This window comes from Rhinolophus sinicus, linkage group LG07, assembly GCF_036562045.2.
Source record: "Rhinolophus sinicus isolate RSC01 linkage group LG07, ASM3656204v1, whole genome shotgun sequence".
In the NCBI taxonomy this organism is placed as follows: domain Eukaryota; kingdom Metazoa; phylum Chordata; class Mammalia; order Chiroptera; family Rhinolophidae; genus Rhinolophus; species Rhinolophus sinicus.
Genome location: NC_133757.1, coordinates 29,806,721 through 29,828,953, shown reverse-complemented (window position 1 = coordinate 29,828,953; position 22,233 = coordinate 29,806,721). Strand labels below are relative to the sequence as shown.

The window sequence follows — 22,233 nt, the reverse complement described above, 5'->3', positions numbered from 1 at the left end:
AACAACCATCCGTTGACAATCTCATTTTAAATTTTTATACATGTGCATCAGGAGAAGGTATAAGAATGTTCATAGCACTATTGTTCACAACAATAAAAAATTGGAAACAAACCAAATGGCCAGTAGAAGTATAAATGTGTGGTCTAGTCATATAAGGCAAATCTATACAGCAATGAAAATGAATGCATGAGTCTTACAAACATCTTCTTACGTGAAAAAGATCACAAAGACTGGTATTTTTATAAAGCTCAAAAACCAAACTGAACAATACATTGTTGATATATACACACAGAAGGGATTAAAGTACAAATTAGTAAACGGAATAAAATTGGGAATATATTTGGCAACTGGATGAAATGGGGATGAACAAGATGCAATAGCAATGGTTGTGTTCTGGTTCTTACGTGTGCGCATGGATATTCATTTTATTAATATGCCACATAATTTAAACTTATACTAAATATATTATGAATATACATTTTCAAAATTTACATTTATAAAAATGCTCTCCAAAGTGCATATCCTGTACCTGTTAGCATAATAGTTAACATTTTCAAACAAAAACTGAAGTTCCTGAAAGACAGGTTAACAAATTAAGGCAAAATGGGTAAAACGCTGCTTGCCAGCTTGTCAAAGCTCAACATGCATCATTTTAAAGTTTCTTGAGTATAGTAACAGTAAGGAAACTTAGCCCGAGAAATCTTTTTAAAAAGACAATAAGCAGAAACTTCCGACTTCAGTAAAACCCACCACAAAAATGGCGGCGGGACGAAGCCCCTTCTCCTCCGGTTGCCACAGGCTCTCGCTTCACATTTCCCACAAACCCCTCCGCGCGGCCCAGCTCGCAGAAACCTTCCCGGCCAGTCTCCAACCACCGCGCACGCACGGCACGTCGTCACGTGTGTTCCCAGGACTCCGCGGAGCTGGCAGGAGGGGCCTTGCCAGCTTCCGCCGTCGCATCGCTTCAGGGCTCGAGCGGCTTGTTCGCGCTGCCTCCGCCGCCGCGGGGCAGCCGGGGTTCCCGGGGCCGAGCTGGGGGCGCGCGGCGGCGCGGCCATGGGACTGCGCCGAGCCCGGTGACATCAGGGAACCGAGCGGCCCGGGCCCTGAGCGCGTCTCCTCCGGGGGGCCTCGCCCTCCTGCTCGCGGGGCCGGGGCTCCTACTGCCGTTGCTGGCGCTGCTGCTGGCTGCGGCGGCGGCCAGGATCATGTCGGGCCGCCGCTGCGCCGGCGGGGGCGCGGGCGCGGCGGCCGAGGCCGTGGAACCGGCCGCCCGCGAGCTGTTCGAGGCGTGCCGCAACGGGGACGTGGAGCGAGTCAAGAGGCTGGTGACGCCAGAGAAGGTGAACAGCCGCGACACGGCGGGCAGGAAATCCACCCCGTTGCACTTCGCCGCAGGTAACCGGGACAGCGCCGCCTCGACTCGCGCCCGACTCCCACCTGTGCACTCGGGCTCGCAGCCTCGAACCACAAACATAGTGCTCCTCTGACCCGGCCTTTAGCACTGGGACTCCGGTCCTGGTCTTTTCGCCCTCGTCAAGTAGGGACTTGGGGAGATCGGGGAAGGGACCGTGGGGCAGCGTGCCACACTTACTGGGAGGGTTTTTTTGGCTTTGTTTTGTATAAACAATACCTGTATCAACTTCCGGTCTTGCTACCCTAAAAGGCTTCTGCACTCGAGAAAGAGTAGGGGACGTAGTAGACATTGTGATTTGAAAGGCCAGTTATTCCAAATCTGTCGTTCTTGCAAGTTCCACTGTAACTCCTCAATCTTTTGGGTTAAGGTCTCAAAGACCTTTGTAAAATGCAAAGATGTTACTTAGAAGGAGTAGCTTAATTGAGCATTGTTGACACATTTGAGTTAATGGGTTTATCTAGGTGGTCAGTCATTACCAACTTTCTGGAGAGACTAGAACTAGAAATTGTCAAGTTTGGGAGAACTGAGATCTGACTTAGGCTGGGGCTGGTAGTCTCTGCCCCACACTCAAGTTGGCGTGGAAAGTAGTAGGAAGAAAGGAAAGATGGTGCAAGTACTTTAGCTGGGATCTGGAATTAAAATTGGGACTAACCTCACCTCGTTCTGAGATTTAGGTCGTTTGAATTACTTTTAATATTTACTAGGTTCACTTTATGAGATAAGCATATTAAATTTTATTGAGGAATTTAAAAGAACTGGAAGTGAGGCATAGCTTATTTCTATACAGCACTTACACTTTTCACTTTGAGAAAAGATGGTGACTATCTCTGTCCTCAAGTGAGCCGTGCATGATTGAAAATGAGAGTAGGTTCTCATGATAGTCCTGGTTTTGTATTTTGTGTATTACATGATTGTTTAAAATAGTTTTTTTTGGAAAAAGCAGAAGGATGTGTTTTAAAGCACTCCGTTCTTTTGGAGTAGGAATGATGAGCAGAGGAGTATAAGATAAGAAAGATCTCCCTGTTCACAGACATTGCTTTTACATTTTCTACCAGCTAGAGATTTGTTTCCTTTAACCTGTCCCAGTTTTAAAATGTAAATATTCTTAGGAGGTATGCTTTCTTGATCAATTACAACTTTGTTGGGTTCCCACTGGGGAGCCTTTTTAAAAGGAGAAGGTTTGAGGGATGGTGGAGGGAGAACTAGAAACAGACTCTGGGCAGCAGAAAGGGGAGAACACTGAAGTCATATCTTGTTCAGCCATTTTGCCTAAAATTTTAGTGTTCGGTGCTGCCTTTCCTCGCTAATTTGGATTGTCCAGTTTGACCATGTAGTCAACATTTAAACAACTGATTTGGCCAATTGTCATAACCAACTGATACGTAATCCTAAGTGTAGTGTTACTTATACTTAGATTCTGTTCACTTGATCTGGGGGATAAAAATAACCAAGGAAGGTCTTGGTTGTTACCTTTCAAGAATTTGGTATATTAATGAGTTTGTATCTGAAAATAGTAATATTTAGAGGTTTAAGATTATGGGACTAGCTTCTTATTGATTTTGTTCCTCCTCCACCATCCGATCCTCAATTCTGTCCCTACATCAGAGTACTTTCTACATAGATTTCATGTGGTTTGTTCAGACTAAAATAGAAAAAACTTATGTTATGAGCAAACCCACCCTTCACAGTTTACCTATATTCTGAGGCACAGGTTATAAGGTTAAGAATTTAAGGTATAAAAAGAGTAATAAAATAAAAATTACTAATGGTCTACATTAAACCAAAGCTTTAAAGCCCTGTATTTAAACCTAGGCGTATAACTTTGTAACTTATATAAATGTTGGATCACTATGTTGTACACTTCGAACTAATATATTGTATGTCAGCTGTTACTGAAAAATTTTTAAATTTAAAAATTAAGAAAAAATTTAAATTCACAAAAATATTGTGTAGAAGTTGCAAATGCCAAATCACACCAAAAAAACTTATTGTTAGTTAGTTTCATAAATTCAATCTAAATTATTAGATTAATGAGAGAGCTGTTTTCTTAATTTTTAAATAAATGCATCCAGCTGCATTTTCTCTTAGTATATGGAGAATACGTTTTATAATGCCTTTTGTAGGTAGTGAGTTATCAGTTATGTCAATGTGCATATAAATGTGCCACTGGAAGCTCAGTGTAGGTAGTAGAACTGTATAGCTGCCTGACTAAGCAGTTTCTTGTGTTTGTACATTGTAGAATAAGCTATGGGGGGGAGAACTTTTTTTTTTTAGCCAATTAAAGTTTTGAGGTTTTCTTGAGGGGGGTGGCATTATTTTGTCTTTTTGTTTTGATTTCCAAAAAACAAGAATGAAAGATCTATGCAGACCAAGGAAAATGGATCATAATAGAAGAACAGTTTAGAAAAAATTTTATCTGTCTTTTAATCTGAAATATTTAATTCAATTAAAAGAACAATCAGTTGCCATCCCCAAAGGAATTCTTCTCTTAATGAAAAAAGTATTCAACATAAATTGGAACTTTTCTTCAATTAGGTGCTTTTTATTATTGGACTGAATTATATTTTCTAGGTAAATATGCTTTAAGAAGTCATTTCTTACGGTAAGAGTTGTTTCCTCCCAATCACCACACTGCCAGCTCCGTATTCCCCATACCCTCCCCTACACACAGAGGATATGAATGGTTTTTTTGTGACACATCACAAAACTTGTAGAGGCAAGTTGGTGGTAGGGAGGCTGCAGCTCTAATTTTGCTGAAAGCAATAGCATCTGAAATTCTTGACAGGATAATTCCCTAGAAAATAGCAGATTTCAGTAAAGGAGACTGCTTCTCTGAACGTGCTTCTGAAAAATAAAGAAGAGGGACAGAAACTGTGGGAGAAAGTCCTCTTATTGTGCTTATTAGCCAAAGAAAGAAATACATAACATTCTCTAGAATCTGAGAACTGGGGCTGGGGGTGGGGTAGAATAGAATTCCGTGGCTTGAGAATCTTAAATATTTTAGGGGTTGTGCAGAGAAGTATCACTCAGTAGAGAAATATGTAAAGTCACTTACTAGGTTCAAGGAATTTAGGTATAGAGATGGTGGAAAGAGATGATTGATATATATGCGAGTATATTTAAAGAATGACAAGTTGAAAAAGCTTGCATTGTAGAGTTCTAGCTAAACAAGGTAACACTTGTTTTGTATTTGTAGTTTGTTAAGTTACTGTTCTGTGTTTGTAGTATGATACTTAGCCATGTACGTTGGACAAGTCAGACTGAACTTCAGTTGTTATATTCAATTGTGTGAATTGCGTATAAGAGGGATTTTTTATTATTCACAGGAGGGAAGTAGAATTAGAGCACCTGGAATTTATTATACAAGCAACAGATACAAAAACTAGAGTTACTTATTCTAGAGATGAAAGAAGACTAAGGTTAGACAGTGTTACTGTCTTCACATATGTGGATGACAGTCCAGTAGAAAAGTGCGTGGGTTTGACTTGTGGCTTCAGCAGTCAAAACTAGTGCCAGTAGATGGAAGGTTACAAGGAGTCGTACTGCCATTAGCAATCTGTTCAGCTGTGGAATTGGCTGGAGGTACCAAGCAGTGGCTGGATTGGCATCTTTCAGAGATGTGTAGAAAGGATTTCTGCATAGGGTGGGCAATTGGACCAATGGGTCAAAATCTAACTGGTATAAAAAAGTGGAATGATTCCCCCAATTGAAGGTTTTAACAGCTCAGCTCCCAAAGATGTAATAGCTTTTGTGGTTGCCATCCGTATCCTTTCCCAAAATGGTATTATTAAAGACCTCCAATAACGATTCAATAGCATTTGCTTCTTTTGGTTATAGGCCAACAACAACATCATGATTATGGAAGGTGCACAAAATATACCCACATTCCTTATGTAGGACTAGAACTATAGGTTTTTGTTTCCAGGATTGGTTTTTAGTGTGGAGGGTGATTAAGTCCTGCATCAGTAGAAAACCTCAGTATCAAATAAAGACCAGTATATTTAAGAATTCAGAATCTTTCTTAGCAGATCTCCCAGTATATTAACTACACCTTTTCCCTCAGCTCTTGCTGGACTTAGAGGTAAGCAATTGACTTCAATAACAAGTAGTTTGGAGTGCTTATTTCAGTAGTTCCCCCATTCAGATTGTCAGAATTTCATCATCCCAGAGTTTCTCCTACTCTGACCAGACAGATGGTATATCTGTCCCAAGTTGAACTGGGCAAAACCTTCTCCCTTGTATTCCTTATTCTAAATAAGTATGGGTGGGGCATACCTTTTCTCGATCTTTGTTAAGTAAAGTTCCTTGTAAGTGAGAAGTTTAAAACGACATCCCTCAGAAAAATCTGACAGGAGTCCTGGCTATATAAGTCAAAGCTGAAGTCTGCTTGATTATACATCCTATCTCCCAGACGCAGGAGGAGCCTTCTCTGTTTCATGGCACTTAATTGACATTTTCTGTTTCTGAATGTTTTCTTCTGACAGCTGTCTATGACACCAGCCTATCTTTATATTGGCAAGACATCACTATCATTTCATATTGGACCAATGGTACCATAATGGCCTATCCCATTTTTGGACTGCAAAAGAGAGGCGGTGGCTCTCAGGGAAACTTCTTGAAGAGTCTAAGTTGATTTCTCTGTAGTGACTTCCATTGCTTTACAGCTTTTTGGAAGCCATTCAGATGAATGGATGTTTCCAGTGTAGCAGCAAAATATGATACTGTTAACAATAGTCATGGTTGGCAAGACATTTCCTGGAACTGCTGAAACTGATGGTACCTAGATAGTAATGAAACCTGACAAGAGAGAAGTTGAATAGACTGCTTTTCTTAGTGATCACAAATCATCAACTCCATATTCTCTGTGTGGGTCATTTGCTTACTATGCCAACAAAGTGTTAGACATGCACTAAACTAATGTTTATTAAGTCCTACTATATGCTAGATACTGGCCTTGGCCGGGAACAGAAATGAACAGGACAGTATCTGCCCTTAAGTGACACAGTTTATTGATCAGCAAATTTACTTTCCAAATAAGCCTTGTTTGTTTTACTGTCAGTGCTATATAGTGGATTCAAACTCAGTGTACGATTTCATCAGGATTTTCACACATAGAGCAGTGTTTGAAGATGAGTGCTCTTCCATAATTATAAAATAAACCACAATATATCCTGAGCAGCCATGACTACTAACTTTCGGCTTCTGATTCCTTTGTAAAGAGATCCTTAGGATATGGAGATTGGCATTGACTCGAAGGATATGCCTATTCATGTTCTACCTGGCTAGTGAGAACATGATCAGAATATACCCTGCAAAGCTATTTTTTTCTTCAAGAAATGCGTACTTAAGATGCTTTGAACTATTCTTGAGGCCATAAGAATGGGGATTTCATCAGGGATTAGCCGTCAGTTTGGGAAGCATCTTGAATCTAAAAGTTTCACCAAACTTTTAACAGTGGAAGATTTTTAAATTTTAAATAGCTGCATGCTGACCCCCTCTATATAATTTCCTTTTGTGCCAAGAAGTGGGTTCAAACAGTCAAATCTCAGACTCTTCATCTACTCTCAGGGTAGCAACTCTGCTCATATGTTATAGTCCTTACAATGTGACTTTAAAAACATGTCAGTTTCTCCTGTGAGTCTGCAGACAGGTGTCTTAATGGCTAGGGATCCACGCTGATACAAAGTTATAGAAGTGGAAGTTATCTGTGTCTTGTACTGTGAGTGACTATATAGATAAAATCACTTAACTCTTCTACCCGACCTCCTCCCCATCTTAAACTTTAATTTCAGTATTTAGTCATACATATCAGCATTGAGTCCTTCTTTGACTCTGGTTTTAAGCATCGTTCTTCTGTTCCCAATGACATTTAGACAAAAGGCTACTTACTACTTGACCTTTCTTCAGCTAGATTGCAAATCCTTTGGAATGGGTATCTTCTTAATTGACACTATCTCTTGAAACAACTGGATGTTCTTCTAAAGCTATTTTTGTGCCCACCTCACTCTCCTTTTTTGGGAAGTTAGCCTGTGAGTCACCATTTTGATTACTTCAGATATGTTGAGTACCACTGAAGAAATAGTGGTCCTTCTAAAAGTGCTTGGATACATCAAATAACTTTCCAAAGGAAGGGGTACCTTTACTAATCTTTCTTTGTTCTGATTCCTTTTCTCTTACTCTCCAATTTAAGAAGTATTTTTCTAAAAGCATTTCCTCCAGGTGGGTGCTGAGTGGCTGGGATAGCAGAGCCCTCGATTGGGGGCAATTCCAGACGGCTTACTTGGGGAGGACAGTATGATCAACAATGCCCAGCAGAGATAAGGAAGATTCAGATCAGAGCATAAGGGCAACAGATTTGGCCTTGCCCACCTGGAAATTTTCCTTCTTGGCCTCTGCAGGGCCATTCTTTCTTAGTACTACTACGTACTTCTCAGTCTCCTTTTCTCATATCATCACGGGTGTATGCAGCAAATACCAACAAATTGCTATGTGCCACATAGTGTGAAGGACACTGGGGAAGTAATGATGAACTAAGATAGACATGGCTCCTGCCCTTTATGGAAATGAAGAGTCCAGGACATAAGTAAACAATAATTACAAATTGTAATACGTGTCAAAGGATACTGCTGTGAACAATAAAGACAAAAATCCCTGTTTTTCTGGAACTTGAATTCTAGTAGAGAAGAAAGGTGAAAAATAAATAGAATGTTAAGATAGGAAATAATGTGGGTGGGCAGAATGGACTGCTTTAATTAGGCAGGATGATCAGTGATGACCTTCTTCATCAGGTGACCAGGTGGTGACATTTAAACGGGTTAGACAATGAGTAGAAGTGAGAGATACACAGAGCAAGGGAGGAACAGTCCAGGCAGAAGAGCAGCATGTAGCAAGTCCCTGAAGTCAGGCCATACTTGACGACAGCAAAAAAAACTGGATCATAGTTCAGAAAGGGAAGAATGGTAGGAAATGAAGTTAGAGAAGTAGGTAAGGGTCACATTGTGCAGCGAGCCTTGTAGGTGCAGTAAATTCATTGAATTTTATTCTGAGAGCATCAGTGGGAGGCCAATGAATTCTTTTAAATGGGTATGATATGATGATTGTTTTTTAAAAGGTCACTAGGCTCAGAATTGGAAATGAGAGGCCCAGCTTGGAGACTGTTGCAGTAGTTCAGGCTGGAGACAATGGTGGTTGGGTTAGGGAAATGTCAGGGGAAGTGAAGAGTCCTTCACACTATGTGTTGAGTTTGAGATGCCTTTCAAATACCCCAGTGGATATGTCTAGTAAACCGTCTGGAATTCAGGTGAAAAATCTAGACTGGAAATTTAAATTTAGGGATTGTATATCTAGGTGACACTGAAAGCCATAGGAGTAGATGAGATCATTTAAGATGGGAAAAGAGGGCAGAGAACTGAGTCTTGAGGAATCCCAGAATTTAGAAATTGGATGAAGGAAGCACGAAGCCTTCAAAGAGATAGGCCATGTCTAAAATATGAACTCGTCTTCTGTCACAAACATATTTCGTCTGCAGTCTTGCCCATCTGAATTGATGCCAATTCTACCCCTCCATTTCTCAGTCCAAAACTTTGGGGTCATCCATGACCCTTCTCTTGTCCTTGCTCTCTTTCACCTTCTCACCCTTAACGCTCCCCGCACATCCAGTCCATTACGAAATTATGCTGGCTCTACCTTCAGAGTACCTAGAATCTGCCACTTACTCTGACAAGTGTTACCAGATTATAATCTAAACCACCATAATCTCTCATCTGCTTTACCCTTAACACCCTTAAGTCTAGTCTCAACACAACAGCCAGAGGGTGCTTTTCAAATGTTAAGTCTTATCATGTTAACTGATCACAAAACCCTGCAGTGACTCTGAGTAAAAAAGCCAAGGTCTTTACAGTGGTCCTCAAGCGTCTCTGTCTGGCCCATTTGTTACTTCTAACCTCATTTCCTACTTTGCTGCCTCTTTCTTTCTCACTCAGCTTGTCACTCTGGCCTTATTACTGTTGGCCAGTAAGGCTCACTTCCGCTCTTTCAAGTCTTTGATCAAATGTCTCTATGTCAACAAAGCCTGTGGTAACCTCCCTGTTCAACTTTACAGCCCGCCCCCATACATACACCCTGATCCTTTCTTACCCTGCTCTTTTTCTAATCAACCTTCTAATATACTTATTTTTTGAATTTATTGCTCATCTCCCATACTTCCATAGAAGTTCCTCAGAGGCAGGGATTTGGTTTCTTTTGTTCTTTAGTATGTTCCAGGCACCCAAAAAAGTGTCTGTCACATAGCAAATATTCCCTGTTCATTTGTTAAATGAATGGATGAGACAGGAAGAAAACCAGGAGTGTGTGATCTCATGAAAACTTTGGAGAGGATGTTTCAAGGAAGAGGGAGTAGTCAGTCGCAGGATGTTGTTGAATGGTCTAGTCAAGTGAGGACATACATTGTCCTTTAGCTTTGGCAACATGGAGATTGTAAGGGACTTTGATGAAAACAGTTGTAAGGAAGAAGCAGATGCCAGATTGAATTTGGGAGAAGAATGAATAGGAGATGAAGAATTGCTGACAACACTTAGAGATTCGTTTATGCAGGGGAGGAGAGAAATAAAAGTGTGAATTCAAAGAAAATGTTTTTTATAAAATGGAAGATACAGAACATGTTTACGTACTGTTAGGAACGTAGAGAGGGGATTGATGGGGGTGGGAAGAGACCAAAGACCTTGAAGGTGAGAAAGAACTACAGTGTAAGGTGAGAAGGGATTGCTCTTTGACAGAAAGTACACTTCTTTCAACAAAACAGGTAGAAAACTAGTGCTCTCTAGTCATGTTCATTCATTTTCACATACGGTTTCAAATACCATCTTTATGTTCGCGACTCCAAAATGTCAGCCCCTAGCTCATACTGGTTTCTTGAGTTCAAGATCCACAGAACCTTTTATTTACTGGATGTTTGTTCCACAGGCACCTCAAACTAAGCATTTTCAAAAACAAATCATCTTATCCCACAAAATTTCCTGTTTTATTTTGTATCTCAGAGATCTGATAGTCACTCCCATTCCTTTTCTCCTTTTTCCAAATTAAAGAAGTCACCAGATGCTTTCAATTTTGTCTCTCTTTAGTTACTCCTGGGGACATTACGTGCAGTACCAAAAGATGAGAAACAACCTCCCAATCCATGAGAAAGGAGCTAGTTATAACTTCCAACCAATAAAAATGTACTGATAGGAGTTAATTTCTGGGATACTATTAGATTTTTAAAAAAGAGGATGTAGAATAGTGTTTTTGTTTTTTAATGTTAAGTAGGTGTTTGTCCTTCAAATACCACTGATCTGTTGTACGAGTATTTGCTATACTGTTTCCAAAAGGTGACTCAGGGATAATTTCCTTTGGGTCTTTGTTAGGGGAAGGAGGAAGATTCAACTTGAATAGTTGAATTCAGTTAATTTGCATCTTTATGAATGCCAACCATGTACCAGGTATTAGTTATTTTTTGCAGTGAACATGACATACTGGAATTTTATATAAAATTTCATTAGGAAATGCTAACTCGAAAAGATACCTGTACCCCAATGTTTATTGTAGCATGATTTACAGTAGCCGAGACATGGAAGCAACCTGAGTGTCCCATCGACGAGTAAATGGATAAAGAAAATTTAGTACACACACATGAATGTTATTCAGCTGTAAAAAAGAATGAAATCTTGCCATTTGCAACAACATGGGTGGACCTTGAGGACATTATGCTAAGTTAAATAAGTCAGAGAAAGATAAGTATTGTATGATACCACTTATCTGTGGAATCTTAAAAAAAAACAATGCAAAGAAAGTGAAGTCATAGATATGGAGAAAACCTGACATCTACCTTCTTGGGCAGTCTGTGTACTGGCTATCATGAATGATTTGCTCTTTCATGCTTCCATGCCTGTGCACATTTGTTTCTTCTGCTTAGACTCCGGTACCCTCCCTTTTTCAGCTCCTTCCTCCTCATTCTCCTAATGATCCCTTAGTTTTTCCATAAGCCTTCAGCTCAGATGTCATCGCTGGAATATCCTCTGGGATAACCCTTCCTATTCTTTACTTTCTTCCAACTTAGGTATTCCCTTCTTTGAGCTCTAATAGCATTTTATATATACCTCTGTTATGGCTATTGTATTGAAATTACTGGTTCTTACTGTTCCTCACCATCGTAAATTGTTAGCTCTTTGAGACTAGGGAAGATACTGTCTTTGTGACAGAGCCAAGCAATATTAAACTAACAAAGAATCTAATTAATCTCTTCAACCGTCTAACTCTTCCATAAACTGCAACCAGGCCAGCCCCAGGCATACACCTTGGAATGATTGTACCTTTCTTTCTCATTCAGTTACCAGGCTTGGTGGTTTTAAGAATATCCTGACAAAATTTCGGATGAGTGAGAAGGTCCTTTCTTTCTCTCCTAACACACACGTAAACCTCCCTATCTGCTTTCACGTATGCCTGAAATCCTTTTCATTTCAGTTAGCTGTAAAAAGTTTTAAAGTGGTATTAGTGGGAATGGTAAGAGATTGAAGCTCATTGGTACTAATCTGTAAACCAGTATAAATGAGTTTTCAGACTATTTTTTTCATATGGGGCAGTTGCAGCAGAACCATGGGACATGGGTTTCCAAAGGAGGCCTCCTGCCTAGGAAGAAGTTGCTTGTGTTGTGCAAAGTAGGGGCTCCTATGAAGACTCCTGATTCACACTTTTGCCTACCATCACTTCTTTGTGTCTTCAGTACTAGACAAAGATAAACTGTAAGCAGATCATATTCTGTTTATATCTCCCTGTTCCCCTAGTTTAGTAGAAACGTTTTATAAGGTAGATGTGGGAAGGGGTTTCTGGCAAGAGTTATATAGTTTGAACATCTGAAAATGTACACTAAATATGTAGAACTCTGTATTTGCAATTAGAAATGCTATTGTAGGTAGAGTGAGAAATGTTTGAACTTTATGCTTTCAGTCACTTATTTTATAACCTTTCTCTGAAGTTAGTAGTACTACCTAAAGCATTGGAGAGACCTTTTGGATTTCTCATTAAGATAAGTTAGTGATACATTTCAGATCCCCTTTTCATCACTGAGTTCTTGAATTGTTGAGTCTCTTACTAGTTTCCATCCAGAAACATTTTAGCATGGCTTCTACTTATTGATTCTAACTTGATTGTTTTCTTTTGAGGATTTAAATGTGGGTAATTTGTTTTCTTCTAGGCTTTGGGCGGAAAGATGTAGTTGAATATTTGCTTCAGAATGGTGCAAATGTCCAAGCACGTGATGATGGGGGTCTTATTCCTCTACACAATGCATGCTCTTTTGGTCATGCTGAAGTAGTCAATCTCCTTTTGCGACATGGTGCAGACCCAAATGCTCGTGATAATTGGAATTACACTCCTCTCCATGAAGCTGCAATTAAAGGAAAGATTGATGTTTGCATCGGTAAGACTGTTTGCTCTCCATAATTTTCTTGAAATTGTTTGTAACTATTCTGAATTTGAATTGACTTTATTTGTTAATATGATCAAATTCTGCCAGGCTGAATTTAAATACTTAAGAGCACTTTGTGATTTAATCTAACCACTATTTGCTTAGAGTCTTTTTGTGTATGGTAGTGGACTTAAGTTCTTTAGAGAATAGAGTACAGGATTCCCGTTTTCTAGAAATTTGGGTTCTTTGGGGAGATAGGCACACAAAGAATCAGATAACGTCATGGGAGACGTGAGCAGTAGTATTAGAAGATGATGAGTACAGTGAGTTGGCTGGAGTTAAGTCACTCCTTCCAGGAGTCTTTCCAGGAAGTAGTGGGAGAAAGGTTGAAAAGGTGTGCAGGTACTTGTTTATAAAGAACTTTGAATTCCAGGTTAAGGAGCTTGATATTGCTAATGTAGGTTGTGTGGAATCATTGAAGACTTTTAGGAAAGAGAACAGTGCAAAGAGAGTAGTGTATGTTAGGAGTGATCTGGTCGGGGGCTGGTAGAATGGACGCCATTGGGGAGATTAGCTAGGAAACTACAGTAACCCAGATGAGAAACGATGAGGGCATGAACTAGGATTGTTGTAGAATGGAAATGGCGGATAACTGAAGAAGCATTTGAAGGGAAAATTATGAGTCATTTAGAATATTTTAACAAATATGATAGGATTTGCCTGACAGATTGATCATTGACAGAAAATTATATGTGAGAAGGCTGCTTATTTGAGAGTTTTCATTAACCTGGTATTGGCTTTTCTGAACCTAACATGGATTTTGGACCCTGCTACCTTAATTCTATTGCCTGATGTAAATCAGGGACAATCGAAATCCTTGAGGCCGGTAGAAAACCAATACTGTGCACTAGGAAAAGTCCAAAGGCTCTATGCTGGACTTACATTTTCCTCATCTGTCCTCCAAACCTCAAATCACTGATTATACCAAAGTCAACAGCTTAGTTTAAATGAGGTAATTTATAAAGATACGAAATAAATTACCTTGTAACCTCTGCACAGTTCTCCTGTCCTGTGTGTTATCTTGCTACTGCCTTCTGTTCAGAATCCTTTTCTGGTTCCTGAATCTCGGACATATAAATAGCTTTAATAATGCAGGGTTTTCCAGGGGTGGCTGGTTAGCTCAGTTGGTTAGAGCGTGGTGCTAATAACACCAAGGTTGCTGGTTCGATTCCCACATGGGCTGCTATGAGCTGCGCCCTCCTTAAAAAAATAATAAAAATAAATAATGTGGGATTTTCCGAATAAGGTTACAGATCTGCACTATCCAATAAGTTAGCTGAGGACTTGTAATATTCTAGTCCAAATTGAGATGTGCTATAAGGGGAAAATATACCAGATTTCTGAGACTTCGTTTGAAAAAAAGGAATGCAAATATCTCAATTTTATATTGATTACAGTATAAATGTAAATATTGAAACAATAGTGTTTTAGGTATATTGGGTTAAATAAAATGAGTTAAAATTAGTTTAACCAGTTTCTTTTTTTAATGTAGCTACTAGAAATTTTAAATCACACATGTGGGTCATGTTAATGCCTCACATTTTACTTCTGTTGGACAGTACTGTTACAAATAGTAGAATGAATATTAACCCTATCAAAGAATGGGAGCTAGGCTTCCCTTTCTGCAGGTATTTGCATTCTTTCCGCAGCTCCTTATTTATAGAGTGTGCCGGAATATCTTTATATAACAAATAACAATACAGAGTATAACACAGATCTTTTTAATGTGCTTTGGGTTATAATGTTTTTGTTTCTTTTTTTTTTTAAAGAATTGTGTGATTTTTTTAAAAAAATTTATTTCTTTTAATTCCACAGATCGCTATTCCTGGGCTATCCATAGCTTTAGAAATTTTATTTTTGTTACGATAGAAAATCTTTCTAACATAGGCAGTATTCATTTGAAATGAGAAAACAAACTTTCAAGCAAACTTGCCTTTTATTTCCTCACATACTCTTATCTGTCCTTAGTCACTTATCTAGGAAAGGAAAATCTGACTTTAAGCTTAGGGGACATTTATTTAGTGTGTATGTAATACATTGAATAATGAAACTTTTATATAGTCTTATCTGTAAAATACAATATTTACCATAGTATCAAAATATGAAAGGTCTTTAAATAACCTTGAGACTTCTGAACCAGAATTTGAAGAAAATGATTTACTGAAATAAAAATGTCATGATTATCATCTTGAAAAAGGTAGTGTTGCTATTTTGCAGTGCTCTTACAGCATGGAGCTGAGCCAACCATCCGAAATACAGATGGAAGGACAGCACTGGATTTAGCAGACCCGTCTGCCAAAGCAGTGCTGACTGGTAAGTCTGTGTACTCTCTTTGGGTATTCCAGGAAGAATGTAAAGAGTGAGCTTGCTAGGTAGATAGCTTCCTGCAGTTAGTCACCTCGGCTAGATTTTTTTAATAGTATCAGTTCAATTGATGTTTTTTCCTTCATCTGAACAGTTGGCATTTGATTATTGTCTAAGAAAGGTAAAGCTTTTTTTCCTTTTTAAATTGATGTTCCTCCTTCAGTATTACATGCTTTTTATCTTTAAAAAAAAAAAATCTTGGGGCTCAAAAGAAGCTTTATACTAGCCGTCAGTACATAGTTCATATTGTGGGCAGCAGTTTAGATTTCATTTCAGCAAATCAATAAACACTATGCATTATGTTAAATTATGTTAATTTAAATTGTATTAATTTTAAAGTTTTTTTATTCATTGTAAATATAAAAGCTGTAGGCATAAAGAGTTTATATTTAATCCTGTTTTTATTTATATATACGAGCGAGGTGTGATCAAAAAATAGAAGATCCCTGCCTTTCCGTTGTATGGCACTCGGCAGCATTCACAGTATTGTTTGATTACACCTCAGACAGATGTCCTGAGTATCTGAGGGGAGTTGGTTTCAGGACCCCCCACAGATTCAAAAAAACCTGTGGATGCTCAAGTACCTTATATAAAATGACCAAAGAACTGCATACAGTCGGCCCTCCACATCCACAAATTCCCAGCCATGGGTTGAAAATACTGTTTTCAGTCTGAGGTTCGTTGAATTCATGGATATGAAACCTGCAGATATGGAGGGCTGACTGAATTTAAAATAGCATTGTAATAAAAACAATTTTAATGTTGAAAAATCTTACGGATTCACAAGAATGTTTATGATTATGTTCAGTTGGTGATGTTATAGAGTATATTTTGTCATTTCTGAATGTTGATATATTGGTTAGATTTTGTTTTGTTTGGCTTTTGAATGAAGTTGTGGATGCATTTTGTGTGTTAGACAAATAGTGTATTAGTTTTATAAAATTTAAGGAGTAAAAAGAAAAGGAAAAGCTCACCCATAACCAACCACCTAAGACAAAATTAAAATTTCGGTGTATTTCCTTCTTGGCTTTTCTTTTTCTGTGCATATTGTTTTTGTATAATTGTGATCGCACTTCATTATATAACATTGACTCTTCACTTTCATAACAAAGGTATTCTATAAATATTTTTAAATTGCATAATCTATTGATTAAATCATTTTCCATTTATTTACAATTTATTTTAGCTATAGTTCAGTGAGCATCTTTATACATAAATCTGTCATTACTTTTGTAATTAACTTTTCTTAATTTCTGCTTTTTTCCCCTCTAATTTACAGGTGAATATAAGAAAGATGAACTGTTGGAAAGTGCCAGGTGTGTTATAAATATGTACTATGAATACTTTACTATTTAAATATTTATTTTACAATAAGCAAACTTTTTAAAAAATTAATGTTTTTGAATATTCACATAGATGTCTTCAGATAGGATCTGATAAAGATTAGAAATTGCTAATACTTTTTTTGTGTGTTAGGAGTGGCAATGAGGAAAAAATGATGGCTCTACTCACACCATTAAATGTCAACTGCCATGCAAGTGATGGTAGAAAGGTACTTCCTTTTGCAACTAAGTTTGTGTTCATCTCCTGGTAATGTGAAAATGCACTTATTATAAATTAAAACATTTGATGAGAATGCTGATATTTTCTTTTGGAGTAATTCTTAAACTTAGTAAAACTTTATTAATAATAAACATTTAGTTGTTTATGAGTATGTGTTGGATTTTGTAAAACCAAATTGATAACTATTTACACAGTAAAGTTATAAAGTTTTAATCTGGATTTCTGGTTTCATATTTGGATTTTTCGCCCTTTTTTTAGCCACTATTTGAATTTCATTAATTTTTCTGATTAATATTTCAGTCAACTCCGTTGCATTTGGCAGCAGGATACAATAGAGTGAAGATTGTACAGCTGTTGTTGCAACATGGAGCTGATGTCCATGCAAAAGATAAAGGGTAAGTATTTGAACAAAAATTAGGATTTCTTAAATATTGTACTAGCCTTATAATATTATACTGTCAAATTTTGAAGCTGAATGAGTGAGACCCAGTGATACACATACATCAAGGAGGGAAAATTGTTTTCGGGGGAAACGTTGAGTTTACTGTTAGAACTCTTGGTTTTATGAGATGATGATGGGAACTCAGGTGGAGGTGGCTAGCAAATAGTTGGAAATGAAATTAGTGCTCAGATAAGTAAGAAACTGTAAAACCAAAATGGTAAGGAAGGTCATGAGCCTTTAAAGAGAGGACAGATAGAACTAAAGACTAAGCCATGGGTGGCCATCACTCACCAGAGACCATCATGATGGTGTCTGTGGTAATTAATTGTGAGTGATCCCCAAAAAGGAGCGGCTTAAAGGTATAAGTCAAGATTTTAAGTAAGGTTCCATTGTTCCTTCTATAAAGTTCTTCCATTGCCATCCTGAAGGAAGTAGATTTTAGTTTTATTAAGGATTATAGGAATTTACCTTACATAATCTCAAAAAAACAGTTTCAGAGAAGAGCCAGTATTTGAGCGCTGAGTTTGGAAAAGATGTGAAGTAATCCAGGAGGGAGGGTAATCTATTCTATACCCAGGGGATAGTATGTGTAGAGCTATTCAGGAAGCTGCAAGTGCTTTGAAGGGTAAGACTAGATAGAGTGAAATCATTGTATGCCAGCTTAAGCAGTTGGAACCATATTTCGAAAGCAAGGAAGAACCAGTGAAGGACATTAAAACATGGAGTAACCACATCCGATTATCTTTTGGGAAAATGTGGCTACGGCTTGGAGGACAAATTGAGGTGACGGTCATTTCATAGTACAGGGAGAAATAGTAAAGGCCCAAACCAAAACAGTGGCAGCAGCAGTGGGGGGAAAAGGTGGATTTGAAAGAAACTTGGAAGTTATAATTGTTAGGACTTAGGATTCAAATGGGTGTTATTAAATTTTACACTTTTTTTTATTATTAGAAGGTTACATACGCCATTTGCTGTTTAAATCTAACTGTAAAGTTAAATAAAATTAAATAAACTAAACCTAGGGAATTTTTAATAAAAGGCTTTTTCCCCCCTCTCATATTGTAGTGATCTGGTGCCGTTACACAATGCCTGCTCCTATGGTCATTACGAAGTAACTGAACTTCTCGTCAAGGTTAGTTCTCTTGTTCCTTTTTAATAATTATAATTTATTTTAAATACATAGCTTATCTTTTTTTTAACTTTTCATTTATAATTGACATTAAAAATTATAGTAGTTTTAGGTGTACAGCGTAGTAGTTGAACATTTATATAATTTATGAAGTGTTCCCCCTGGTAAGACTAGTATCCACCTGGCATTAAGTATATCTGTATTCTGTGTGTTTTTAATGCTGGGTGGATATAGGAATATTTATAATTACTATAAAATGTAGATGACTGATAGGTCAGCATCTGTCTGCTTGAGATTTTTGAGATACCATAACATTTTAAATATAAAGTAGCACTACCATCTTACAAATAGCAGATTAAGTGATTCTGTAATTTTTGGCTAAAAGTGAAGTTTTAAAACTTGGAAAATATCAAGAAGCAATTTTTAGTGAATCATGTATTATTAAAACTATCAGTTACATTTGCAAGACTTGCTTAGTTGTACTTTGAGTTGGAACAGCTCACTTGGTGAGCTTTACTTCTTCCCGTATGCTGGGTGGCTGTTGTTTAACAAACAGGTTCCCAGGACTGGCAATGAATTCTTTATTTTGCTCCCTGTTGGATGAGAATAAGATACGGATCCAAGGATGTTACCCACATCCATTTCCTTTTGTCCCCCAGTCTCTACATATGCATTCGACCACACTCTTCAGACTTCTCTCACTCTGCACCTATTCTGCCCCTTTAATACTTTTCCTCATTCTCAGCTGTCATGGGAAGGGAAAGAGGACATTTGTTTCCAAAGCCTCAGCTTCCTTTGGGGCAGGTGCTACCACAGAATACATTTTCTCACAGAAATAACTATTATAATGATTAGATACTCTTGAGTAGTCAATAAGCCTTTTTAAATTTATATAATGTGGCTACAATGTTATATATTTATAGCAGTAATGCTTTTGCTTATTATAAAACTGAATCTTGAATTCAGCACAGTATTTGGAATGTAATTGTGGATGAGAGTGAAACTTCAGGCAGATTGCGGTGGGACTTTTATAGACAACTGAGTGGTGTTTTCCTGAGACCTAGTGTTTCGCTAAATAGGAGTGGGAGGCTGAAGAAATGTCATACAGATAGAGGAGCGTGCAAAGAGTTACCAGAGTAGTCAAGTTCAGGAAAATGAGAAGAAAGCAAGGAGATGGAGACTGGGAAAATGCAGGCAGAGGTCCTAGGCAATGCTGAGTCAGTTGGCAACACTTGCTAGATAGTCCGGCCAACAGAAGCTGGCATTTAACAGCAGACATATTGTGATTGCTTTTCATGACCAGGATACTGTACAGGTTGTGATGTGATTGCTTGAAAAGTTAACATTTTATACCAGTAGAAGTAGTGTCAGGATGCATTGTTACTTTCACACTCAAACCACATTGAGAATCTTTTGTTATTTTAGTCTCTCAGTGTTTTTTTAAATGAATTTTTTAAACTGGAGTATATTTAGTTGAGGGCCACTAGGGTGATAGGAAGTCTGGAAACCATCTGATAAGGATAAGTAAAGGAGCTGAAGGTGTTTAGACTAAAAGAAAAACATAGGAGTTGCCTTCAAATATTGCCAAGAAGAATGTTGATCATTTTTGCTCCAAAGAAGCCCAATAGGTCAAAATTTAAGTGATTTTGATATATTTAACTTAATGTAAAACTTCCTAGCAACAAAGTATAAAAAGTTATGTTGGTTGAAAGTACTAAAAGAATAAGTAGCTGGTTCACCTTCTGCAGGAATGCTATGGAAGGGATTTTGTATTTGATGAGAGGTTGAACTAGAATGACTTCTGTGGTGCATCTAATTCTAATACCTGGAAATAGCTAAAATTAAAAAGACTGACAATACCAAGGATTAGCAAGGCAGTAGAGCCTAGAACTCAAACATTGCTGATGGCAATGCAAAATTAATACAACCACTTTAGAAAAGTGTTTGGCAGTTTCTAATAAAACTAAACATATATCTACCAATGATTTCCTCTCCTAGGGATATATGCAAGAGAAGCGACAGCATGAGTCCATAAAGAGACTTGTACATGAATGTTCGTAACAGCTTATTCATAATAGTCAAAAACTAGAAGTAGTCCCAATGCCCATCAACAGGATGATGGATAAGTAAATTATGGTATTTCTTATACAATGGAATGCTGCTCAGCAATAAAAATGAATTACTGAGACAGCATTAATGAATCTCAGAAAAATTGTGTGTGAAAGAAGGTAGACCCAAAAGTACATAGTGTGTTATTCCATTATTATGAAATTCAGGAACAGGTAAGGGTAATATATGGTGCTAACATCACAGTGAGTGCAGGAACTGTCTATGGAAGGAACATGAGGGAACATTCTGGGGTAATGAAACTGTCTTATATCTTGAATTGGGTGATGGTATCACGAATATGTACATTTGTCAAAACTCCTCAAACTACAGTAGTTCCCCCTCCCCCAATCAGCTGTTCTGCTTTCTGCAGTTTCAGTTACCCGCAGTCAACGGTGGTCCAAAAATATAAATGGAAAATTCCAGAAATAAACCGTTTATAAGTTTTTAATTATGTGCCATTCTGAATAGTGTGATGAAATCTCGCAGTGTCCCACCCGGGACATAAATCATCCCTTTATCCCATGTATCCATGCTGTGTATGCTACCTGCCCGTTATTCATTTAGTAGCTATCTTGGTTACCAGACCAACTGGCATGGTATTGCAGTGCTTATATCCAGGTCACCCTTATTTTAATTAATAGTGGCCCCAAAGGGCAGTACTGATGCTGGCAATTTGGATATGCCAGAGAGAAGCTGTAAAGTGCTTCCTTTAAGTGAAAAAGTGAGTACAGTGCAGTAACGTATTTTGAGAGAGAGAGACGTTTATATAATTTATTACAGTATATTCTCATAATGATTCTATTTTATTATTAGTTATTGTTGTTAATCCCTTCCTGTGCTTGATTTATAAATTAAACTCTATCATAGGTATGTATGTATAAGAAAAAACATAGTATTTATAGGGTTTGGTACATCTGTGGTTTCAGGCATCCACTGGGGGTATATATAGACACTTAAGAACTGTGCATTTTATTATATGTAAATTACAGTTCAAAAAAGGAAAAAATTAATTCTTGGAAAAGATACACGTTACATCTAAAACTTCATTCTTAACTGTTTTTAACGATAAAAGAGTTAAATAGGCCTTTGTGGGTAGACCTAGCAACCAGTTATTGTTTCTTCTATGGGGAAAAAAAAGTATTCTTTTTCTGAAATAATTGGTTTAAGAACGGAACTTTGGGAACATACCTGTTTAAGCTTGCATGATGTTAAATGACAGCGTACTAATAATATAAATTCTCTTAAAAATTAAACACTAGTTATACACTTTACTCTCCCAGCACGGTGCCTGTGTAAATGCAATGGACTTGTGGCAGTTCACACCTCTTCATGAAGCAGCGTCTAAGAACAGGGTTGAAGTGTGTTCTCTTCTGCTAAGTTACGGCGCAGATCCAACACTGCTGAATTGTCACAATAAAAGTGCTATAGACTTGGCTCCGACACCACAGCTAAAAGAAAGATTAGCATGTGAGTATAAATGAATGTTTAGCAAGGATATTATGATATCAATAAACAAAAAATTTTTCTTTCTTGTTTGTTTCTAGAAATTTTTAAATAAAAAATATTTTCCTTAGCCATGGATATCTGTTGTTGCTCAGAGTAGGATATTATTATAAATCATTTGGAAGTTTCTACTCATTCTGCTCTTTAGATGCTATGAAAAGAAAATATATTTGTATTTATTTTTTCACATCAAGTTAAACACTTTT

General features: G+C 37.7%; 1 protein-coding gene across 2 annotated transcripts in view; it reads left to right on the top strand.

The window, feature by feature from the left end:
- The first annotated feature begins 909 nt into the window (after positions 1-909).
- Positions 910-22,233, top strand: part of TNKS2 (tankyrase 2) — a 55,277-nt gene continuing 33,953 nt past the window's right edge. Inside the window, exons 1-8 of one of the 2 annotated variants that reach the window (XM_019739266.2) lie at positions 910-1,398; positions 12,645-12,869; positions 15,135-15,230; positions 16,561-16,597; positions 16,758-16,833; positions 17,145-17,239; positions 18,352-18,418; positions 21,805-21,991. In XM_019739266.2, the coding sequence (XP_019594825.2) occupies positions 1,209-1,398; positions 12,645-12,869; positions 15,135-15,230; positions 16,561-16,597; positions 16,758-16,833; positions 17,145-17,239; positions 18,352-18,418; positions 21,805-21,991 (973 nt within the window). In that variant the 5' untranslated portion in view covers positions 910-1,208. The remainder of the gene's footprint in view (positions 1,399-12,644; positions 12,870-15,134; positions 15,231-16,560; positions 16,598-16,757; positions 16,834-17,144; positions 17,240-18,351; positions 18,419-21,804; positions 21,992-22,233) is intronic. The other variant, XM_019739258.2, reaches the window with a different exon arrangement.